Raw genomic sequence first — 24,701 nt, forward strand, 5'->3', positions numbered from 1 at the left:
ATCCTTATCTACATCCTTTAGTAGGTGTGAAATGACCCATCAAACCTTCTGTAATTGTTTTTACGATCAGATACATGGTGGCGAACTTCACATCCTCGAGGTAAGTAAACAAACGTGAGAATTTAATGTGCACGTTATCGTGTCTTGCCTTGTGTCGTTTGGTGATAAGTTGGCGTAAATCCCCGATCAAATATGGAAAAGAAAGGTGAAAGTAAGTACTTTTTGATGGTTTAATCGTTTTTATTATTAAGATTAATTTTATGATCACCATGAGACTCCAAAGTTTTGTCCTAATTTAGGCAAAAAATTGCCTTCACCTTAAGTTTTAGTTACCAGTAACACGAGGTAACACGTTCTCATTTGTGCAAAAATGTTGCTCATATGTTCCTCTAACAGGATATCACAGGTTTTTTTGCGTATTTTTGCGTCTGGGGCCTTTTTTGGTCATTTTAGTGAAGGACTTATACGATTTTCTGCGCAATCTGATTTCATTGCAGAAGGAGATAAGAGAGATGAGACAAGGTCAACGTTTGATATAGGGTGATTCATATGTATTTTTGGCTGCTGAATCCGAAAATGATATCAGTTTTTTTCCAGCACTTGCCAGATTTCCGGAAAATAAATTTTTTTTGCAAAAAACCTCATTTTTAAGCAAAATAATATTTTCTCCGGAAAAACGACAAATGGTGGATAAAACTTAGGTTTTTTTTTTTATTCTTCAGCCTGTATACATAATACAAATTTATTAACTCGGCCCGCTGTGGTGCGTAGTGGTTGGAGTGCTGGCTTTAAGATCAACAGGTTCCGAGTTCAATTTCTGGCTAGGCAACCCGAGAATGGTAATCCGCAAGGTTTTAGGGTCTGATCTGGGTCTGGGTCTGAAGGCCCCAGAGGCAAAAAGATGCAAAAAAACCTATGATATGCTGTTAGAGGAACATTATGAGCTACATTCTTGCACTGATAAGAACGTGTTAGCTCGTGTTAGTGATAACTAAAACTTAAGGTGAAGGCAATTTTTTGCCTAAATTAGGACAAAACTTTGGAGTCTCATGGTGGTCATAAAATTAATCTTAATAATAAAAACGATTAAACCATCAAAAAGTACTTACTTTCACCTTTCTTGTCCATATTTGATCGGGGATTTACGCCAACTTATCACAAAACGACACAAGGCAATACACGATAACGTGCACTTTAAATTCTCACGTTTGTTTACTTACCTCGGAGGATGTGAAGTTCGCCACCATATATCTGATCGTAAAAACAATTACATAAGATTTGATAGGTCATTTCACACCTACTAAAGGATGTAGATAAGGATTATATGCTCGATTGCCAGATTTTAGTACTTTCAAAAATCGGATTTTTGGCCACGATTCATTAGGCCTAGAATCTTTATAATAATTCTAACCATGAAAATCAGCGCAGAATGGTTGACAGCCTCCAATGAGTATAAGAATGTCAAAGCTATTTAGGTCTAAGTAGTATTGAGTATATCTAGAAAACTTTGCTAGCAGGGTTTGATGATCAAAGAGTAAATTATTTTTAAAAAATCGCTAGAAATGAAAATTTTTAGGGACAATTTTTGGTTCGGGGAGGGGGCGCCCTAAAGGGCTAATGCCATATGTCTTGCTAACACGAATATCACCATATTGAATGTGCAATTTTTTTAACTTACGCTCCAGTCAGGATCAATAGACCGAAAAACATAGTACTGACTTGATTCAATTTCAATCATTTCTTCTCCTCTTATTTTTCTGGATTAAATACGTATTTTTGGGGCTTCTGCCCTGATAACCTCTTGATCATTGAAAAATAGATTTCATATTATAGTGAGACAACCTTCAAAACATTAAACTGACATTCAATTTGGTATTCTAATCATATTTTGGCTTTTCTTCTAATTTTTTGGTTTCAAGGGCCTGCCGCCATCTTGGATTTAAGAATTTTGTAAAACTAAGGTCAAATTTGAATTCAGCGACCCAAAAAACATAAGTACACCAAATTTCATGATATTCTGATCATTTCCTGATTTATGGCCACAATTCGGCGCCCCCAGACCATAGTGCGACGACTCCGTGTTTTATCGATGAAAATAAGGCAACGTCTGAAGGAGCATATAGGACTTTTTCCTCAGCATGGCAAAATAGGGGGATGGATGGCACTCGGAGAAAAAAGTTCGGTTCATAATAATTGATTATCAAAGTTTTCGATTACACGAACGGAAGTTTGTTTCAGCGACCAGAATTCGGTTCTATTGAAAGAAAACTTCGACAGCATTTCGCTGAGACCCATTCGAGTTCATTCTGCAAGATTCTGATTTTTTTCAAGCTGTCAGTTCCTCTTTGAATAGGGTGAACCCAGCACTATTTCATACCATTCTATTACTGAGGTACAAATTTTTTCAATATTTTTCGATTTTGCAATAATTTTCTCTGATTTTGCCTCCCTTGTTACCTTGCCAGCGCGTTTGGCGATATTTTTCAGTATGCACAAATGTTTTGAAACTTGGCATATCGACGTGCAGTCGGCAATATACTCGGTTTGCGACGTGTAATTCCTTCATACTTCTTTTACGGAAACTGCTCAAGGCATCTTTAAACTGTTGATTTTTCTTCTCTGTGCGGAAATTCTGCACAACTTCAGGAATGATTCATGCTCCTTTACAGACATTGTCGAATTTTCGCACGCAACGAGTTATGTGCAATACAGTCGTATGCTCGATATTCATTTGAGTAAGCATCCGCGATACGGAATGTACCTTATTTATCGGTATTTTTTTCACCTGCCTGTCTAGTGACTGCGTGCAACGTCTGTCATTTTTTTTTTTTTTTTTATTCTAGGAGCTCCATAAAGTTTAAAGTAATTAAGGCAAGCACTCTCATGCTGCCGTCCTAAGGAAGAACGCCGTATGAGCCATCAGGTGTTGCCAAATTTCCTTTTTTTACGAATTCCTTTTTACGAAAATTACGTATTTTCCGGACAATTTAGGAATATTTCGCTTCCAATTTTTCAGAGGATTTCGTTCGTAATTTGATCTAGGAAGTCTGAAAATTTCAAGAAAAAATATGCATAACTCTCTTCAAAAATAAACATCCTGTGGGAGGAAATTTGGCAACATTCGAATGGTCATACGGCGTTTTTCCTTAGCACGGGAGCATGGCAATAATCTTCCTACAAAAGTACTTTCCTGCTTGACACGACCCTCTCACGCTTCACGAAACACTTTGGGGCCTTTTGTTTTTTGTCGTCTGAAAGCTGTCTAGACTTTTGAAGTTTCGATTGAAAAATTCTTGGTAAAAAAATCGAGGGCGGCATCGTTTCACCTTATACTAAAATTGTCAAATTCGATCGATAGATTAGGAATTAATATTTAAAAGGATACCATCACACTGAAAAAAAAGTATGGTAACATCTACTATACTGCCGTGCTAGGAAAGAACGCCGTACGAGCCTTCAGACGTTGCCAAGTTTCCTCCTATAAAAACCAAATTTATTGGGAAAATTTTGAATATTATTTTCCAAAATTTTCAGACAATTTTGTGCGGAATTTAAACTAAAATATCTGAAAATTTCAAGGAAAAATATGCATGATTGTTGTCAAAAATGCATATTCAATCAAGGGAAATTTGGCAACTCTCGAATGTTCATACGGCGTTCTTCCTTAGCACGGCAGTATAAGTCTACTTGATTTTTTACACAGTGATACTAGTTAGTGAAAATAACCAGAATTACGGTAGTATTCACCAGAGCTCTAGTGATACTTACCATAATATGGTAAATGCTACCATAGAGTCTGGTGTTTATTACCATACATGTATCTTTATGTCTGAGTATGGTAAAATCTATCATATTTGTTTTTCAGTGCATCATCTTTCCATATTTTATCCTGAAATCTAGCTTCAGCCTGTGTTTTTTCCGATGCGGACCAGCTATTTTACAAGCTATAGTGGGGAATGGAAAAAATACATCACTACTCACGTTATTTTCATGACTTCTTTAATTTCGTCTTTCTCTGGATCTCTGTTACCGAAAAATTCAGGGACAGCTGTTCGCATTGTGAAATACATGTCAAGCTTCCTCTTTGTCTTTTCTAATGAGAATTTGCAGCCCCGTAAGAATGTCATGATCCTGCCGTCATCTGAAAAACACATTAAAATGACGTTGTTAATGATTGAATCCCAGTTTTTATATTTTTCTGTCAGGGAACCTTTAAGGATTTGCCAGGCTGTCTTTAAACATTAGTTTTTTGCTATTTCATGACAGAGGCAAAACCTGTGTTTGTTCTACCTTTTGACTTAGGGTGAGAACAAGACTTGAAGTTAATATTTTAGCCACTAAAAACTTTTCGTAAGCTTTGAATTTATGGTAAGAGAAAGTTAGCCATTGGTCAAGCTCAAAAAAACTGACGATACAACTTTGGCTCCTATTGTTAATGGTAAAAGCACAAAGACACACATCCCTAATGTGGGGTTTTTAAAATTCCACCCTTAATTTGTTTTTTTTTAAAGGAAAAATTGAAAAAGTAAAAATAAAATAAAATAAATAAGTGACAAATTTAAAGAAAATAAAAACTAACCAATTATCTGCAAGCAATTTTCAAGAGAATATATCTAAACAGTTAGGTAAAGGAGAAGATGTGGGATTCCACAAGATAACGAACACCCAAATATCTCAAAGCGACGAAATCATTAAAATGAAGTTGTCATTCAATGCATTCAAATTACAATTTTTTGCCATGAAATTGCAATAATTTTACATGTGGTTAATACTTACGTGCCAATTTTAAACGATTAACAAAATGAGCACCATGCGTTAGATAGGTAGATAATACGCAATGCAAAGAAAAATTGTAGATAGATTTAGTTTTATTGCAACGTGTTGCACAGTAACAAAAGCCCCTTCAATGAGTAAATCGGCAACACACGCAACATTTCGATGTAGGTTTTTCAACCAATGGCAATATATTCATCGCACCTGCGCTATGGGGGCACAGTTTTCATGAATTTGGAAGTGGTAACGTCAAGAAATCAAAACACTTGTTTTTTCTGATTTTACAATCTACATGCAGAGTGTCGATATGATTAGAGAATCTCACGTGAACTCAAATTTTAGGCGTCATTTAGGAATTAGTTCATTAGCACATCTATTTTTGAGACACTCAAAGCTTGCGAAGGAGTAGTAGAAAAAAAGGAAAGAAAAGATGAGAAAAAATAAAAATTCTCACCATAATCATGGGAAGAGGGTAGGTGAGGTTGCCTGTCTAGCCATTCTTTGATGTGTTCCAAATCTTTCTGCCTTGTGGAGACATCCTCGTTGAGCTCCACTCGTATCCGAGTTTGCATCTCGGGTGTTGGTTGTACTAACGTCATGTTTCTGAAATCAAAAATTAAAGAAAAATCAGCAAAAATGCGCGCAGGGAGCTTGGAAGTATTCAACAATAGGGGGATCTGCCCCCTAGCCGCTACGCAGCCCAACCCCCGCGGCGCTGCGGCCCTCCAAAGGCCGCAGCAAAAGCGTCAGGATCGCCCGTTGGCGTTTAATGAGCAAATAATTTGAATTGAATAACAAAACGATGTTTCAAAGAAAAATCTCCCGCCGTACAATATTCTTAATGACGTTCTCCTTACACTAAATTCTGATTTCTTTTTTGGAAGTCGACCTTGACTGGGCCACATATAGCTGTCTATGACTAAACAAAAGTCTTTGAAAGTAAAGACCCACTCTTTTAAAACTCTGCCTTTGAACTCCCCTTCCTCACTTTTGCCCATTTTTCTTCCCACTCCCCTTCCTCACCCCGTCCATCGAGCATCTTGTATATGATTTTATTACACTGAAAAAAAAAATTCTCGGCATTTTTACCACGGTCCGTTGGTACCTTTACCATCTCACTTTTTTACCATTTATTGGTAATTTTACCAAGACAGACTGGTAAGCTTACCTAAAAACCGGTATTTTTACTGTTTTTTCCAGGTAAGAATACCACTTTTATTGGTAATCAATTCCCGGTAACTTCGCCATTTTATCTCGGTAATTCTACCACAGTCGAATTCCATAAATGGTAATTTTACCGAGAAAAAACTGGGATCATATAGAACCCTGAATTCTTGGTAATTTTACCCTTTTCATAGTAAATACACCAAGATTTTTTTTTTTCAGTGTAGAATGGAGAAGAATAACGTAACGCGCGAGGGCGGGGGGGGGGAGACCAAGGGACAAAATTTCTCGGGATGATGAAGGGCCAAGGCGACAGTATCTTCAGAAATCTCGGTGGCCTGCTCTTTGCGTGCGAGTAAATTTTTTGCAAACACGTTGCTTGAACCTCCTTTAAAAAAAATGTCTAGGAGCAGAGATTCGCAATGTCGCAAAGCAGAACACGCTATTTAGTAGATTCACAATAGATTAGTCATGTGCTTCTCATCAAAGTTTCCTCGTAGACTCGGAATGTCAGGCGAGGGCATTTATTCACTCGGGGTCATAGAACCGAGAGGCCACTTAAGAGAAGTAGGCTCCTCTACTAAACGCGCTTTTTTGTCGCCGTTTCGGCCTCAACGAATTTCAAAGGCTGCATGTTCGTCTGCTTCAACGAAAATTTCAGACAATACTAGTGGGACCTTCGCGTTTCGTGCGAATTTTTTGTTCGGTTTTAGTCACGGTTAGATTGCACATCCCCCGTTCTAAGAATTCCATTGAATTCCTCGTGCATTAGTGATGATGTCTCTGACATGAATGCTAAAACTAAAACCACCGCACTTTCCTCACAGTGGAGCGAGTTAATGGGGGAAGTCGACATAATGGGGAAACTTTTAAAACTTGTCACCGTGAATATACAATGTAGAGGTTTAAATGTGATTCCGACGGGTTTTTCGTAGAATGCCCTTCTAAGCAGGGCCGGATTAAGGGGGTGGCCACATGAGCCGCAGTCCATGGCGGCAAAACTAGGGGGCGGCAAATTTTGCAATTTCTTTAAATGTAGGTATAAAAAAAAATCGGATTTAGAAAAAAAATTACAAACGAGAAAAGGCTACAAAATCTCTCATTTCCTGAGAGTATAGTAATTTATAATTTTGTCGTCTTTCAGTGATACAAGAGACAGCACCTCTAATTAGTCGAGTTGAGAGAGAAACCAAACACACAATTTGGCCTGGAACGGCACGACTTAGGGAGAAATGATGACGAGGACTTGAGATGAAAAAGAGAAGCCCTCGGCGTTCGGCATGTAACACATATTAGCGCCTACAAGACTGCACGAATACTTCACGCATTGCATCAAACACAGCGCGGTTATTGTGAAATGCATAGCGCCTACAAGACTGCGTGAATACTTCACGCATTGCGCCAAACACGGTGCGGTCGGCGCGGCGTGGCGAGGTGGGGGAAGTTAAAATCATTAAACGAAATTTTGTGTTTGTTCTTTCATAATTTTTTCGTTCATTTCTTATGAATGGAAGGCCTTGTCCATTAGAGATGGGTTTACGAAACTTGACTTTCGCCCAAAGGTCCGTGACCTTTTGCTTGTAGTGTTGACAGGGCTTTCCCAAAAAGTGTGTTCAACACGAGTGAACGCGTCTTATGCACCCCTCCCCCGCTGGCACGTTCACTTCATGGTTATTATTGATGTTTTAAAACTAATGAGAAGGGGGCGGCAAAATTCAGGCAGCCCATGGGCGGCAAGTAGGAAAATCCGGCCCTGCTTCTAAGGCACTCCTTAAGACTCACAATGTCACGAAAGAACCATTAAAATGTCTCATTTTAGTCAACAATTTTATGATCGTCTCCGCCAAAGGCTCGATTCATCGTGTGGCTCACCCATGCGAAATTTCAAAGGGTTGAAAAGCGACAACATCGAGCTTTTTCACATTAACGGTGGCGCGTGGTGTGCTTTGCGACATATCGATTGTTCTGCCATTTAAACGTATGGTAAAAAATCGATTATTAAGGTGTTTGCTGCGAACATTTTGATTATCGATTCTTTTCCATAGGTTTAAATTGTATAACAATCGATATATCGCAAAGCACGCCGCGCCACTGCGCATTAAGACTCTGTGTAAGAGAGCACTCATGACGTGAGTCAGTGCTCTTAGCGATGATGCTTCACCTCGCCGCTCAGACTTCCATTTGGACGTATTTCTGCCAAACGGAACTGTGTGCATTAAGACATGAGCCCTGAGACTCATAAGAATATATGCACGACAGGGCTCACGTCATAATGCACATAGGTCCGTTTGGCAGAAATATGTCCATTTATTTCTGCGAACCTACAGGTAACATAGAGGAGCAGGCTCAAGGTTGCGGTCCACGGCCGAAAGTTCATGGATTGTTGAATTTGACACCAGCTCACGTGTGATCGCGAACCTGTGCTTTAGAGGTATTTCGCAGTAGCGCTTTTTGCAAACCGCCTACATTATGCCATTGACGGTGGTAAAGGACTAAAAAAACGTTAAAAATTGTCATAATGCACGCATTAGGAGAGCCTTTTTGAAATTCCGCGTAAAGAGTGTGTGAAATTTAGATTTAAAAAAAAATATGAGAAAAAATTATGCATTAACGTTTTTTTTTTTGAATTTTAAAAATTGTACGCGTTTCTTGTCAAACGCAAGATAAAAGGCAAAATATGATACTAAAAATGTGAGTAATTCAATTTTTTATTTTCAAAGATTCAAACTGCTAAATTACCACACTAGGACACTTACGAACTCCATTCGCTGATGAAACCTATCTTCCCACACATCATCAGCCAAATTACACCTCTTGAACTTCTCCTCCTTTCCTTTTATTTATTTAAATTTTAATTATAGTTTTCTAGGTTGCTTTCATTAATTTAATGTGTCACTTTGATAAAATTAAGGAATGAAAATAATGAGGGCCCTTTCCACTATATAGTATTAAAAAACCATGAAGTGTATGTGCATATCTTCGAAAGTTTTATGAGTCTTCCTTCTGAAGTACACGAGTTTTTTCAACTTATTTTAACAGTCACTGCTACTAGATATACATATCGGGATGGATAACATACTGGTGGTTGATATTATGTCAAAGTGAACGTCATTTCTAAGTATTCTACATCGATTTTGGATCGAAAATGTATCGAAAAAGTGACCGAAGCTCGGCGCACACCGGACTCGGAACTCGTCGACCAAAACATGGCGCCGGATCTCCCACTTACATTTCGACTCAATGTACGCTATGAAAATCATTGACTTGATTAGTGAGAGTCCACAGGAATTCCCGAAATAAAGTTCAAAATTGATTTTCACGGAGGAACAGAACGCACGGCGAACAGTGACGTTTGAGTTCCCTAAACGTTTACTAGCGTGTGCGCAACGTGAAATTTTCATCAATTTCGCTGAGTGAATTCATGAAAAAGTCACTAAAAATATAGGTTACTCGGAATTAGAGTGCTCTCTAAAGTCCGCTCATTTTTCTCGCCGAGGCAGACAGACAGACTCTTGTGGTCTACCAACCACGTCTGATTCGAAAGTATCTAAAGTACCGATGTCGAAGCCTGCATTTTTACCTCTGTCACGATGGCAATACTCAACGAAAAGTGAGGAAAAAACACAGAAATTCTTCGAAGAGAATCGACCATTTTTTGTTTTTTTCAGGGAGCAAAAAGTGCACGCTTAGGAGTGGATGTTTCTGTGTGCCATACGTTCTCGCACATCGATACAGGCAATACTTTTCAAAGAGGACCCAGATAACATCAGCGTTACCAAACTTTCATTTTGTATACTCTTTGTAAACTCTTTTGTAGAATAAAAAAAAAAAAAAAAAAAAAAAAAAAAAAGTTGAGGTCGTACCTGGGACGGGAAATTACCTTATATCTTCATAAAATTCTTTCCATATTCTGTGTAGCTCACCATACAGAAATACCGGCGTGTTTTGACAAAGAATTGAATGAAGCATGGACAGGATTAAAGGGATGGGTATTTCGCACTTTTCTACTTCGCCTTTAATTTCCGAGGTGGGCCGGTGAACCTTCATCATTCTGGATTCTGGGATACGTATCAATTCGAAGATTTTGGTTTTGTTTACATTTCAACAATAATCTCGACAGAAAATACCAGCGCTACAGCACTGGGTAGGTCTCGGCCTTCTTTATTACGTCTCTCCATTACGCTCTGTTTCTGGCCGGACAAGTTCAAGGGTGGAACTAGAATTTTTCCGTGGGGGAAGGGGGCAGAATATAATTAAACAGAAAACGCCACTGAGCATGATTAAGTACCTATATGAACAACAATCAGATTCTGGATTTTGCAGCAATGTACGATGCTCGCATTTTCGGGACGTCATTCTTTTATCTCCGAAGGTGTTGATGTAACCTTGTGTGAAGAGGACTTGTCTTGGTTGTTTATTTCCGTCTAAGTGACTGTCAATATTTTCTTTTCGCACTGTTGCCTATTCGAACGCTATGGCGAGGTTCTCTTTTAAATACTAGAAGTACAGCAGGGTGACCTATGTGTCTCTCGATTTTGACGAGAGAACCCACGTGTAGATATTGGTGAAAATAATAAGGGTTGGTTTATTCAGAACAGCCCGGATAATTTTTCAAAGCAATGGTGTCGTCTCCATTCATGTAAATCCATGAAATCCTCCATGCAAAATGCAACTTTTTTATTGCTTCGTCTGAAAGTCCTTAAAGAGCTAATTTCACAGTATTTATTATAATTTTTTTTGATCTGGGGAATAATATAAAAATAGATTTAAACGTGAGAAAATGCACCGCCTAGTGACGTCATCTGGCGGAATTTCCCATTTAAACACACGTTTATTAGCAGATTAGATAATTTTGTCATATCTTCTCCAATAATTGTTCAATTTATGAACCAAGGGTATCCTCGTGTTCAGTTCACCCAGTCGTTCCCACTTAAGCACGAAATGCATCAAATTTCTGTCACCTGCAAATTCTCTAATTTTTGAGACATATCCTCATGGTCGCACAGGTCACATGGGGTCTAGGAGAATAAGAGCAGATGAGAGATGGGTAGCGCAAAAATAATTTTTTTAAATCGCCGAAAAACCCAAAATTGCCCTCGGCTGGGGAAGGAGATTTGCCTGGCTTTGGATATACCGGCCCAAGACTTGAAATTTTTCTTCAAAAATGAAATGTGATAGAAGTTTTAGGACCTTCTGTTTACTGTTTACTGTTTCAGGCTTGGACTGGCCATAAGGCCAATCTGCCATTGGCAGATACGCCCCCTTGGCGCGCCAAAAACGCGCCCCTCTGACAGATAGCAAAATAAGAAGAGAAAAAAAATTACGACCGAGAATATATGCGGAAAATTTCTTAAATGAACGGAAGAAGAAAGAGTTAGGAGTGAAGAGAGGTGCTTTTATGCATAGTGGTGAACAGAGGTCCAAGAACTACTTTCTGAGGCGTAAACACTTTTCTGTGAAATTGTCACCTTTTTGTTGACATACAGGCGCTTTATCATCCCCCTCCTTCATTCTCTATGTGTAACTCCCGTAGGAACGATAGCCGGTTCGATTTTTAGACATACGCACACTTTATAGACCTCTTGAGAGACCTTTAAACATATTTCTTCCTTTTCAAAATGACTGTTGATTTGGACATATCATAGCATATCTCGGGCAAACTTAACCTTAATTTATTTCGAAATTCAAAAGTAAGCGACATCTAAAGTGTAAACGCGGTAAAACTATTCTCGCAAGATGGATTTCCACATTGCATATGAAAAATGTAAGACGCGATGGCGTGAGTCGAGAACTCGCAATGCTCTGCTCTAGTTTAAAGCAACATTACAAACAAGACAAACGGAAACAAAAACCATATGGAAATAGAGCGAGGGAAAGGATGCGCGTTAACGACGGCGCAGAGATACAACTATTCGTACTTGATGGACGTCCGTGCTGCATCTGAAAAATTGAAGGCGCGATGACGCGAAGGTTGAGTTCTCAATGTTCTGCTATATGCTGCCAATGAGGTGTCGCTCAGATTCGGGAGAAAAGTTAAAAAAGAGGCCAGAACACATCTCTCCTACCTTCGGCTGTGTTATTCACGTAGTGCTTGAAGCACCATTACGAATAAGACAAACGCAAACAAACACAATATAGAAATAAAGCGAAAGCGAGGGAAAGGATGCGCGTCAACGACGGCGCAGAGATACAACTATTCGTACTTGATGGACGTCCGTGCTGCATCTGAAAAATTGAAGGCGCGATGACGCGAAGGTTGAGTTCTCAATGTTCTGCTATATGCTGCCAATGAGGTGTCGCTCAGATTCGGGAGAAAAGTTAAAAAAGAGGCCCGAATACGTCTTTCTTGTCGTCGGCTGTGTTGATACTCGTTCTTTCTTCTTTTTTCAGGTTCTTGTCTGATCCTTTTTTAGGATGGATTTTTAGACCCACGTCTTTAGCTCGTGTAAACCGCAGCACTGACACGGTTCTTGTGGAAATAATGGTGTTTGGATGCGTCCAGTGGCTTTAATTTTTTTTGTTTTCTTTAATTTCCGAAGTCTGTCGGTCACTTCAATACGTTCAATTTTACAATTTTTACTCTGTATGATTAATAAACTTTGAACCTGAAAATAGCGTAAACTTATGCTGCTTTGCCAAAATTTTCTGAACCCCTCTCCACGAAGGGGATGCCCCATCAGGAAATATCACATTACGCCCTTTTAACCAGCCAAGGGTCTACGCCCTCAGATGCGAGCCAGTCCGACCCTGTACTGTTTTGTATGTGGAAGTGCCTTCCTGCCCTCCAAGAAATTCTTGGTCACAGACCTCTGTTTCGTGAAAAACTCCCGGTCACGCCGCACCGCGCTGCTGATGCTGGTGCGTTGCGGTAGCTCCAAGACGGGAGGGGCGAGGAGGGAGAAATAATTACCCAGGTCAAGAGAGAACCCCCTGGAGCATGTCACTGGTATGTCTCGAAATTCGCTTTCCAAATATTCACGGAACCGATAGAGGTGTGCACGCCGCGGCGCTTATCAGAATTCGCGTGGAACGGTTACAGCCGTGATAAAAGCGCCATGCCAGCGCCAGCCGACGGATAGAGAAAGCGTTCTGGGCTCCGAAGAGGGAATTAGAGGAATTATGTAAGGTAATAATTGTCAGTGACTCACTCGCAGTCACAGTCATATACAGCCACTCGGAATCGCTCTCCGACCGCCCGACTCCGTTTTCGACGGAAGAGGCCGCTCTGAACTCCTTAGTCAAATCCACACGGAGAAAAAAACTTCGTGCGTGGGACCCGAAGTTGAGGTCATATGGATCTTTGAAGTTTTCGAATCACGTATCTAAAAAATTGAGGTCCAGCCGAAGTTTGAGTCAGACATCTGGGGTACTTCGATATATGCCAAAAGGGTTCGGGTCACACATCTGAAGTACTCCGGTGCATACCGAATGGCCTCGATGTTTGACCCGAACTTCGGCAGCTCGATCTCAAGTTTTCGGATGCGTGATCAGAAAACTTCAGAGATCCATATGACCTCAACCTCGGATCCCATGCACGAAGTTTTTCTCTCCGTGCATGGGTATATTATATCAAAATGTGACCGACCATAGGAAATGGGATCTTGCAGGGTGGAAGGGGGGACTCTTGGGACACGCAGACAAAATGCCCAATTTAGCAATTTTTGAAAAGTTGGGAAATTAAAAGATATTTTGAGATTGCGACGGAAAACTCTATCCTAGGCCCTAAAAATGAGTGGTTAGCCCGTTTTTGCGCCAAGACAGAGCATAGAATTTTATGACGATCCAGCGAATTCAAGCCAGGAAAGCAGCAGTTTAAACTGGATAAAATATATTTTTCAGAGCTACATTTTTCTACCTGCAAAATGTCAGAACTTCAGTTTAGTTAACTTCTAGCACTCCGCATACTAAACACTCATAGATACCTAGCTTGTTTTTGAAACTACATTTTCGAAATGCACACTTTGAAACGTCCTAACTTCTGTCTATAGTTAACTTTTACGCGTTTTTAATGCCAGAAAATTTGAAATACATGCCTCGATGTCTGATACCAAGGAGTCATTTTTGACTTATCGTGGACTGAAGTTCCTCTTTTCGTGAAGAAAAATCATGAATCAAAAAGTTCACAATCGAGCTTTTGCTACATATCTATAGAAGTACTTAAGTGCCTAGTGGTTATTGCAAGACATTTTCGAAACCACCAGAGTCAAAACGTTTTGAAAATCGCAAGTCGGCGGTTTTCAGAGAAAATAACTGCTTCAGTCAATGTCGCGGACAAAAACATAGGTAAACCCTGCAGGAAAATCATGACGAGAGAAGTGATTAGAATAGCGAAACCGGGCGAAAGAAGTCCAGCAATTACAATGACCGCAGCCGATATTTCGTAAGTGTTAATCGCAGTCGAAGTTAACACAACAGAGTGCGGTGCTCTGTTAACCGCGCTAGCGGTGGTGTATTGCGCGGAAAATGTGACGTCACCGCTCCACCTAAATTACCCAACCGCGAGAAGATCCTGGGTCCGATTTGAGTCGAATGTGAGGTTGGTTGGGTCATGCGTCGGTTCTTGGGCCCATCTCTGCGTGATCCGAGCGAAATCTTTCGGCCTCGAGCGATTCTATCTCCCGTGATTGAGTTTCCGTTGTCATCAGTGTTGTTCAGGAAGAACGCTATATAAGCACTCACGCGATGCCAAATTGCCCCCGATAAAACATTAAACTCTAGGAAAGGTTGGGAACATTTTCCCATGAAAAATCCAGAAACTTGCAATTAATTTGCAAAGGAAAGTACTCGATAAAATTCGCAGGAAAAGATTCATAAGTTTTCTGGGAAATTCACCTATCCGACCGTGCACGATAGAGGCGCATTTCTCAAAAAGCTATACCTTTAGATGAAAAAATTACACACGTGGCTCATGGCTCGTGGCAGTCGTTCAAAACCAAGATCAAGGACTCTACAAGAAATTCCAAACAGTAAAATCTGACATTTTTCTTCTAGAACCGACGGGCATAAAATATTCAAATTGATTTTGTGTAACTCTCATTTTCTATAAGCACAAAAAGGAACTAGTCTACTTGAAGTGTTTTCAACAAGACACCGCAGGGTTTTCCGACGGGATCTGAAATCCAATTTTTCGACAAAATTTGCGTTAACGAAGAATTTGGGGCTGGGGTCTAAAATCCTTCTTCCTGCGAACGGTAACATATTACTTATCAGAGAAAATTTGACAACGTTCCAAAGTTCAAGAGTTGTTTTCCTCAACTCAGAAGAGTGCTCTCTTCTATCTCTGGGAATGCAACGGTTTCCATCATGTTGTTTGAATTACTATGAGGAATTACTCTATTTCCCTGGGAATTGCTATTACGCAAAATTTCACCGGACTCTTGATTTTCTTTCTTAATGGAGCGATGGTGGATCTGGAGCGTTCTAATCGAAATAATCATGGTAGACGCGTGTCCTTGAAAAACCGCTCTGCGTGGAGCTACAGTTGCGATTTACCCCCTGCTGCAGCTGTGAGCGAAATTGAGTCATCGGAAGAAGTAGTGCAACAACACCAGTTGGACCGAGTTTAACAGAAATGCACCAAGTCACATCTTAGAAGAAAATCAGTTGCGAGTTGTTTTAAACTCAAGTAACCGTAAATTTTTCCTGTTAACACAATAACCTCCCACTAATTTACGGTAATTTTCAGGAGATTTCATGACTGTTATACCTTCATACCTTTTCACCTAAAAGTCTTCTTCAATTTTCAATTTTTTTATATTATCAGAAAAATTACGCTTTTCCTTACTTTCAGCAAAGAATACTTTCGAATTGTTGCATTCAATAGATATGGAAGATTTTTGAAATTTTAAATCTATTTGGACACATTTCGAGGCTTCCCCGACAAAGATTGTTGCATTGAAAACATCTGGAAAATTTTAGGAATTTTAACTCTATTTGGGCGCATTTTGAGGATTCCGTGATGAAAATTTTAGAAAATATGAACTGACTGAACAAGGTGTTTTCATGCAAGGCTCTACATTAAGAGAGATGATCATCCTCGACGAAGGTTTTTTCCCGCCATCCAGGATTTCTGGGGGGGGGGGGCAGCAGATGATACTATTATCAATTGTAGGGGGGGCAGGCCCCTGGCCTCCTGCCCCCTTTCGTACGCCCATGGCTATGCTTGATACCAATGAACAAACATGACAAAACTGCCAGAAGCAACTTTTACTGCTCCCAAGGCGTCCACATTGCCTGACGAGATTTTGAAGGCGAACTGGTCTTTGCGAGTGAGAAACAATGGGAGTGAGATGTTGAACCCCTGCCGCTTCAGCTATGAACAAACTGAGTGAACGTTGCCGAAATACGGCGCGAGCAACTATTACTGCTCCTAAGTCGCTGACGTTGCCTATCGAGATATTGAAGGCGAACTGGTTGGAACAGGAGTGAAGTGTTGAACCGCTACAGCTATGTGTGAACCAAGTGAACGTGGCTGAAATGCGAGCAACTATAACTGTTCCTGAGCTGCTCACATTGCCTATTAAAACTCGCCAACGAACCAGAGAGCGTATGCTTTTTCTGCAGTTAAAGGATTGAGATGGCAATACCCTCCCGCAGATAGTACCTCTACGGCGACAGAGGCAGATGCAGCAAATTGGTAACACCGGATTCCCTCCATTTAAACCTAAGTTAATTAATCAGCAGATTATCTTTTCCGCACAAACTACATTTGTGGTAATATGCAATAACGTTTGCAATACGTATGCAATAACGATTCTCGTCGGAGCACCTGGCTCCACCGAGAATCGATATATTTCCATAGGTTTAAACGGAAAAAACCAATGTTGCCGATTTGCTGGATCCGCCAATGCCCGGCGAAATGGTCCTCGAAGGGTGCTAGTCGTCCATGCAGGGGTTGGGCTAGACTTCGATCGGGGTGAAGGAGGGAACCCCAAGACCTCTCATAATCTCATTCTATTTTCTCTAAGCATATTCTGAAAGATAGGAAAGTCCTCGCATGAAACCTGTAAAGACCAAACTTGCCCAAGAACCACCAAAACACCGTAATTATTGACCTGGGGCTCTCCTATCGCCTAGCGCGGCAGTCTGACGTGTCACGGTGGTGCATGTACGTCAGCAGCCGCCGCTCCGCGAGTGGCTGTCGTGATCTTCTGGTTTATTGCGGCAGACTACGAATGACTCACTGCTTCCTTCCAAAATTGGGTCAGTCGGTCTAACGCTCGGTTCTGCAGATACCGAGCGCGCTCTCGCAGAGAGAATGCAGGGGTCCATTACCCTCTCTGCATTTTCCATGTGCAAGAGCAGCACCGAAAAAAAAGGATGCTCATTGAACATTCTGGATGTAAAAAAGTGTGCGACATCTCACAAAACGCTGCATTAACCGCTACAGCAGTTACTTTAGCAATGCCATGATGTAAAAAGTAACTGCTGCAGTGGTTGAATCAGCGTTTTTTGAGTCGTCGCACAATTTTTTTTTACATCCAGAATGTTAAACCGGCATCCTTTTTTTTCGATGAGGGGATTTTCGACTTTGCCAAGTTTTCATGCGTGAAATGTTGTGTTAAAAACATGCGTGTACTTCAGTGAAACTATAGGCAACCTCTCAAGGCCAAAAAAAATTGTTTGTAAGGACACGATGGAGGACCGAGTACGTCATACTCTCATGAAAATCGATGAAAAACTCACAGTGGAAAACCCCTAACAACTAACAAAAAAATCTCAGAGTGTGCCTACATAACTCTTGACTATAGTGCAGAAGAGTATGGAATTCGTAGTGTGAACGCATTAACGAACGCGGTCTTACTGAACGTTAGTTCGCTCCTATAAAAAGTAAAAAGGATAGCATCTGTTGAGGGGAAAAACACGTACCTACTCGCTCGTAAAAAAGTGTCATCTGGCTCAATTTCTTTGCATTAAAGAATCATGTCAACTGAGAAGCCTATCTGCGATCTTTCAAAATTTTGTTCTTTCTGCAATATCGACCTCAGAGGTACATTGATTATAGAGCCAGTTCTATCCCCCCTAGTTATAGTTTACGCTTCAGTTGACAAAAATCTTGTGTAAGTGTTTTGAAAATTCGAGCTTTATTCACATTTTTCTGAGTCTAATACGATTTGTGGATCGCATGGAGCCGAAAGCAATTTTTGCAAGTTAGTTGTTTTTACTGTTGTTTGTTTACTGTTTTTTTAATGTTAAACCTACAATTAAATGGAGGGAGAAAAGTATATATTACTTTCCAGCCAGTCAAATGGACTTTGCGACAATTTTCGCAGAGTTGCTCGCGGGCATAGAGACAAAAGAATCATTGTTTTTATAATGCTCATAATGGACTCCAGATTCTACCTCTTTTTATAGTTGTAATAAAAATTTTACTTTTTAATAACGATTATTTCAGTCTCGGTGACAGAACTAATTCGTGAGTGGGATCCGAAATAATCGCAATCACAAAAATAACACTTCAACTACGGCTGTACAAGGGTGATTTCACGATAACAGGAATAGTTAAAATGTGAAATACCTGAGAAATAAAAGTGCACCAATTTTAACAGGATTTCATTACCTCATTCTAAAGGTATTAAACTTCCTTTTTCCAGCTTTGGCACGCTCTATTTTGATTCATTGTCAGTGCAAAGTTAAAGTGATTGATAAACAAGCCATTGAATCAGGTATCAGCGCTTTCCGCGGGACTGCTGGAGGTCCACGCAAACATAGCGGCCCTGCCAAATTGTGTCGGTTACGTAACAGACACAGCGTAACCGACACTCAAAAATGTGAGATTAAAGATGATACAAAAGATGAAACTTGGCAATTCTTGAGTTATGAGGTGGAATTAATGCTGCCTTAAAAGTTTTCTAAACTTTGGAGACTTCGTTTTAGTTTAATACTATTAAATTGAGGTTTTTGCGTAGTGAGGAATTAGTGCTACACACGTAAAAATCACTGGTTTTCATAATAATTTAAGTTTTCATTGTAAAAAAAACTGACTTATCAGTAATGGTTTTGTCAAGAAGACTTCAGCGAACAATTTGATGGCAGTTTTGAAACTCCTGACTCCATCTGGCGAGATAGACACTGCACTTAATACAACTGCAAAAATTTGTTGCCAAATGTGGCGACACCTCTTTCTTATGACTTTTCTCGCTCAATAATAAACATTTCAGTTCAAACTGGCAATTTTCTTGAACACTAGAGTCTCTTTTCAGCAAATATTGCCAAAGAGTTCATGATCAGTACTGATATGTTACCGCAAATTGCTCTTTTGCTTCAAAATCAGGGTTGGCGACGCGTAACCGACCGGACATTTTCGGCCTTTAAAGTCTCATATTATTAAATATAATAATAATTCATCATATTTTTTAGCATGGATAGGTTCAGGGACATCATTCCTATTGATTAATTAATTTGGTTTTCAATCGTTTTGCCCTATGTCGTTCATAACCCACGGCGACACGACTATTCCTATTATCGTGAAATCACCCACAAGCAGGTATGACCTGGAGTCTACAATGAGCATTGTTAGAGCAAGGATAATTTTTTTTTTACGTGGGTGCCTACGATTTCCTCGGTTTTATGCGTGCGTACGTCGTAATGACGAGTGATGTCATCGCCAATATATTTGACGAAAATTGTGACGTCATGCGTTAGGTAGAGTGATCATTGTTTTTATTAATGAGCGAAGTTAAGTCTGGTATAGTCTCGACGTCACGTAAGAGTGTCAGATTCATGAGCATCGGTTCAATGAACATTGATCAACTCCGCATGTTTCTTCTAATGCGCGCACAGTCATGCTCGTGGGAATTGACGACGTAAAATATTTAAATCCAACAATAATTTGACGTCATGAAGTAAAGAGGAGTTTTAAACGCAACGTATGACAACGTATACTGGTAAATATGTTTCTCTAAGACTTCTTTCATGGATGGATCCATTTTTATGCTGAAAAACGCTTTAGCTAGTTCGTTCATAGCTGGAACGGGTAATTATTTGAGAGGAAGCGTTGCGGAGCGATGAAACCTTCCATATACATTGAATGTTTACAATTCATGTTGTGTGTAACATTACATTGAATGTTAATGGAGGGGGGGTACAGAGACACCTTGGGGTTTAGACTCTGATGGTTAGGATCCGTTATCCGTTACACCTCATGGTACAGGGTACACTGATTGGGTTCTGATCAGAACCTGGTTCACTCGCCAAAGTTCCCGATTAAGGTCCAATGGTGCTGCCAGAAATATTTTACAGGAGGCTCGAGGACCTACATTTTTTGAGGAGGGGTGGGATATCAAAATATACAAATACCGAAAAGTCGCGAAAATATATCTTGTTTTCGGCAAACATTTTGTAATGATATGTTGAGCCCCATGCATTGGCTTCCTCCTTTGCGACGAAATTCGTCACCCTCCGGCCAAAGTATCACAAGCGCCATACGACTTTAAAAATTTCCGCCACCATTTTATTATTTTTTTATATTTGTAGATAAAGTTTTTGTTGAATCTGTTTGAAAATTTTACTGATTTTCATCAGCAACGCATAGAAAATTCAGTGAAATTTTCGGACAGCTTCGTTGGACAATTCCTCTGTAAAATAATAAAATGGTGGCAGAAATTTTTAAACGTCGCATGGCGCTAGTGATACTTTGACCGGACGAATTAAGCAGGTCTCTTGTCTGCCCGCATGTTTCAGCAACCGCATCCACATTCTTCCCGTGCCAAAAATAGCCAGTGTCCACCTATATAAATTGCACCGAAACAATTTTTCGACGATAGCTTCAAGCCAGAACATCTATTGTGAGAGAACATCTATTGCATGTCTACGACAGAAATCTCCATATTTTTAGACTCTACTAACTACGCAGCAGACTGAATATTTCGACACGAGGAAAAAGTCTCTCGTGTTAGGAATCAAGTGCAAAGGGTAAATGGAGGCAGCGAAAAACAGGAATTATCCATTACGGCGCGGAAGTCTACCATTCTACCATTCCAGTCTTTTCCCGGAATATTGTTCCATTAGAAAAATTCTAAAAAATCGTCCTTAACTCTACATGACAGTCTTTGCGTGATTGCACAATTCATTTTATTTATTTGCTCCGGGCATGAAACTAAAAATATGTTACGAGTGATGGAGCCTAATCAAGCTTATATTGTGAAATCAAAAATCGGTGTCTCAAAGTTTCGTTAAATCATTAATTAATTCACGCGAAAGCAGTTGCATATTTTCTTTTGCGTTATCTCATGAATTTGTTTTCATGGTTTGACGAATATGCCATGTTTTTCGAGACAAAACACAAACCGGTTGATTAAAAAAGTAAATAAACCATCGGGTAAATCATTGTTACATTACATTATGCAAGTATAGGACCCTCTGGCTCTGATCATTCAAAATGTTGAATTTGTCAAATGAATAGGTAAGTGAAAGCGTCCTCATTACCCATTTCAACTTTCTGCCTTTGCCTGTTTTTTGAAGAGTTGAAAATCAATCATTTTTTTTACCCGTCTACATGCAATGGAATCAAAACTGGTTCCTTCTTTTCTTTTCGTATCTATTCTCCTCACTTTTTTTTTCGATAGGCAAAGCTGCAACAGTGTTACAACTGCTCTCACATTCACATACACACTTCTAATAAAAAAAAAATTTCACAAGCCAAAAAATAAAAAATAAAAAATAAAAAAAATTTCACACAGTGGAAAAATGAAAAATGTAAAATAATGTTTGCATCACTGTCATTCATGATAGGTCCCTACTCCATATCCGTCACGCCTTTCAATTATTGCAATAAAAATGTCCCTTCCTCATTGTAATAGCAATCGGATCACTCAGAATCCACACTGAGAGAGAAACGTCCAGAATTTTTGCACGTGACTCGTGAATCACGCGAGAGCAGCCTAATGCCATGTTTTAAATTTTCGGTCCATATTTATGGGATTTTCCCCTCTTCACTCAGAATTTCCTCGCTTGGTTTGAAACCTTTTAAACTAAAACTTTTTAACTGTTATATCTCGCTTCATGGATAAAGGTATCAACACATCAAGGTTCTCAGTGATGGCCTCTAAAATGTCCGAACGCATCGTTTTGGCGGATAAAAGGTCCAAGTTTAATCTGCCCTACCATGACACTGAAGAGAGCTCGGGTCCTGAAGTCCTAGCTACGACTACTCCGGGTGTCACACCCGGAACTTTCGGCCTCTGGCCTCGGCCAGAGCGCGGTCGGTATGTCTACGTAGGTCTCCCGTAAATACGTCTTCCACAGCCGGATGTTTTTTTCAGTGCATCACTGGGTAAACGATTTGTTTGAGATAACTATGACATCTGAGACATGGATATATTCCAAGTGAAGAGCTGAGTTCAACTGCACTGTGCCCAGTGCCTTGGACGTCATATTCCGGTTGTGAAATTAAAGTAATTTTGATTGGATAAATTGCCATCTTGGAATTGAACCCCACCCGTTCTCAGTTTTATACAAGGAAGATAAAATGTGCTGCTTTAGCTGAATCAGTGAGTTCGTCTAAAGTAGTTAGGACAAATATTGAAGGAAACTCGTTTCGAAAATTTGAGAGTTACGAATGCATAGAGGCAAACGGGAATAACTCCCTACCGCACCATAAAAGCGGTGCTAATATGAAGTGCGTTACATACGTGCTAAGGAAGAACGCCGTATGAGCCTTCAGACGTTGCCAAGTTTCTACCGATGAAAACCGAAATTACTAGGAAAATTGTGAATATTACTTTCCACAATTTTCAGAAAATTGTGTACGCAATCACTGAAAAAAAATTCTCGGCGTTTTTACCAAGGTCCGTTAGTACCTTTACCATCTCACTCTTTTTACAATTATTCGTAATTTTACCAAGATAGGCTGGTAAGCTCACCCAAAATTCGGTATTTTTACTGTTTTTTTCAGGTAAGAATACCACTTTTATTGGTGATCAATTCCCGGTAACTTTGCCATTTTATCTCGGTAATTCTACCATAGTCGATAAAAAATATTGGCGTTTTTACCAAGGTCCAGTAAAATTACCGAGAAAGTTCAATAATTTTACAGAGATTTCTCGGTAAAATTACCAATTCCATAAATGGTAATTTTACCAAGAAAAAACTAGGATCAAATAGAACCCTGAATTCCTGGTAATTTTACCTTTTTCTTAGTAAATACACCGAGATTTTTTTTTCAGTGATTTATCCTAAAATATCTGAACATTTCAAGGAAAAATATTCATGAGTGTTGTCAGAAATACATGTTCTATCAAGGGAAATTAGGCAACTCTCGAATGTTCATACGGCGTTCTTCTTCAGCACGGGAGCATTCTTTCGCGTCCCGAGTCGTTGACACAGATCCAGTTTATTTTTACGATATCCGACAACGTCGGAAGGTTGCGTCCATCTCCTCCGCTGTTGCCGTCTTCGGTAACTTTCACTTCACAGCACCGCACCGCTGGGTGGTGAGAGGAAGGGGGGGGGGGTTCGTGATGTTGCCGCGCGCTGGAACGTCTGCGTCTCCGGTTCTTGGGCGCCCGTCGACAACGACGCGGCAGGCGTCGCGACGCGACGCGTCAACCTGGAGCGATGTTCCAGGCGATGGTATTGCCGCACTAGGTCTCGGTCATCGTCGCGTCGCACAGAGGGCCAGGAATCGAATTTAGCTGGACAAAAGTCCATTTTGGCTTGTCCGGAAAATTCGAAAATAGACACCACTGAGCGATGAGGTATATCATGGAGTATCTGTACATCACTGGGTTTGGGGGTCTTATCACTAATAATACTGCGATGCCAAGATTTTCCCGAGCGCGCGTGGTGTGTTTATTTATCCTATATGCTGGCTTGGTTCAACGCTCATCCAAAAGGTTATGTTCCACAAACCTTCGAGTGTTTCCCAACATAACGAGTGTTTTACCAAGTTAGATTAACATGTTTTCATTTTACTTTAAGGTATTTTTATCAATTTTGTGCATTGTATAGTCTGGTACACAAAATTAAAAACTGGGCACGAAAATGTCCTAATTTTTAGGTTTAAAGTGGTCTGCAATTTTCTGTAAAGATCTGTAAGGTTACGGACCGCTACCATGTGGTTCAGTACATCCTAAACATCTAAATTTTCATTGGTTCATTTGCCTTTTCTTGCCTTACCGTGAGTTATGAATTTTTTTGTGACGCAAGATCGAGGATTTTATGCTAATTTCTTATATTAGATCACTCACGTGCCAGGCATTGGCGATTCTTGCATGTTGGCATCAATGCTCTTTCTCATTGTAAATACACTAACGAAAATCGATTCTAGGTTAGGATTTTCGATATATATCGATTCTATCGTAGATGTGTTCATATGGATGAAAGACAGTGTTGCCAAATTGCAAGCATGTCGTATAATGGCGCTATCCTACGCTAATCTACTTATATTGTTATTATAGATGTCCATACAATTGCTGCCCGACTTCTGGGGTTAAATTATGACTGATTCTGAATAAAATTTTCTAATTCAAGGTTTTATTCCGGCTTTGCCTCTCTATCTTCTAATTTCTGGCAAAAGAAGTGCATTCTTCAAAACAATATTTTCATTGGTTCCGCCAAAAAATACGCGACAAGCAGACGACTCCTGAATTTTCTGGACATGTCTGGAGGGTTCAAATGGTCAATTTTGTGTAAGAACACACTCCGAAATTTTAGAATTTCTTTGGTCTACTCGCAATTTTTCGCAATTTTCTGAGCAATGAGTATTTTCGTTGGGCGAGATGAGATTCAATACTATAATTACGCTGAAAAATACGCGACATGCA

The 24,701-nt window shown here is 39.9% G+C and overlaps 1 protein-coding gene across 1 annotated transcript in view; it reads right to left on the reverse strand.

Annotated features, from left to right (window-relative positions):
• The window catches only part of LOC109033491 (alpha-tocopherol transfer protein-like), a 47,773-nt gene that overhangs the window by 15,185 nt on the left and 7,887 nt on the right, over nucleotides 1-24,701 (reverse strand). Inside the window, exons 2-3 of the mRNA XM_019046139.2 lie at nucleotides 5,228-5,376; nucleotides 3,982-4,141 (exon numbers count right to left, since the gene is read on the reverse strand). Coding sequence (XP_018901684.1) covers nucleotides 3,982-4,141; nucleotides 5,228-5,372 — 305 coding nt within the window. The 5' untranslated portion in view covers nucleotides 5,373-5,376. The remainder of the gene's footprint in view (nucleotides 1-3,981; nucleotides 4,142-5,227; nucleotides 5,377-24,701) is intronic.

Source organism: Bemisia tabaci, chromosome 4, assembly GCF_918797505.1.
Source record: "Bemisia tabaci chromosome 4, PGI_BMITA_v3".
NCBI classification, from domain to species: Eukaryota; Metazoa; Arthropoda; class Insecta; order Hemiptera; family Aleyrodidae; genus Bemisia; species Bemisia tabaci.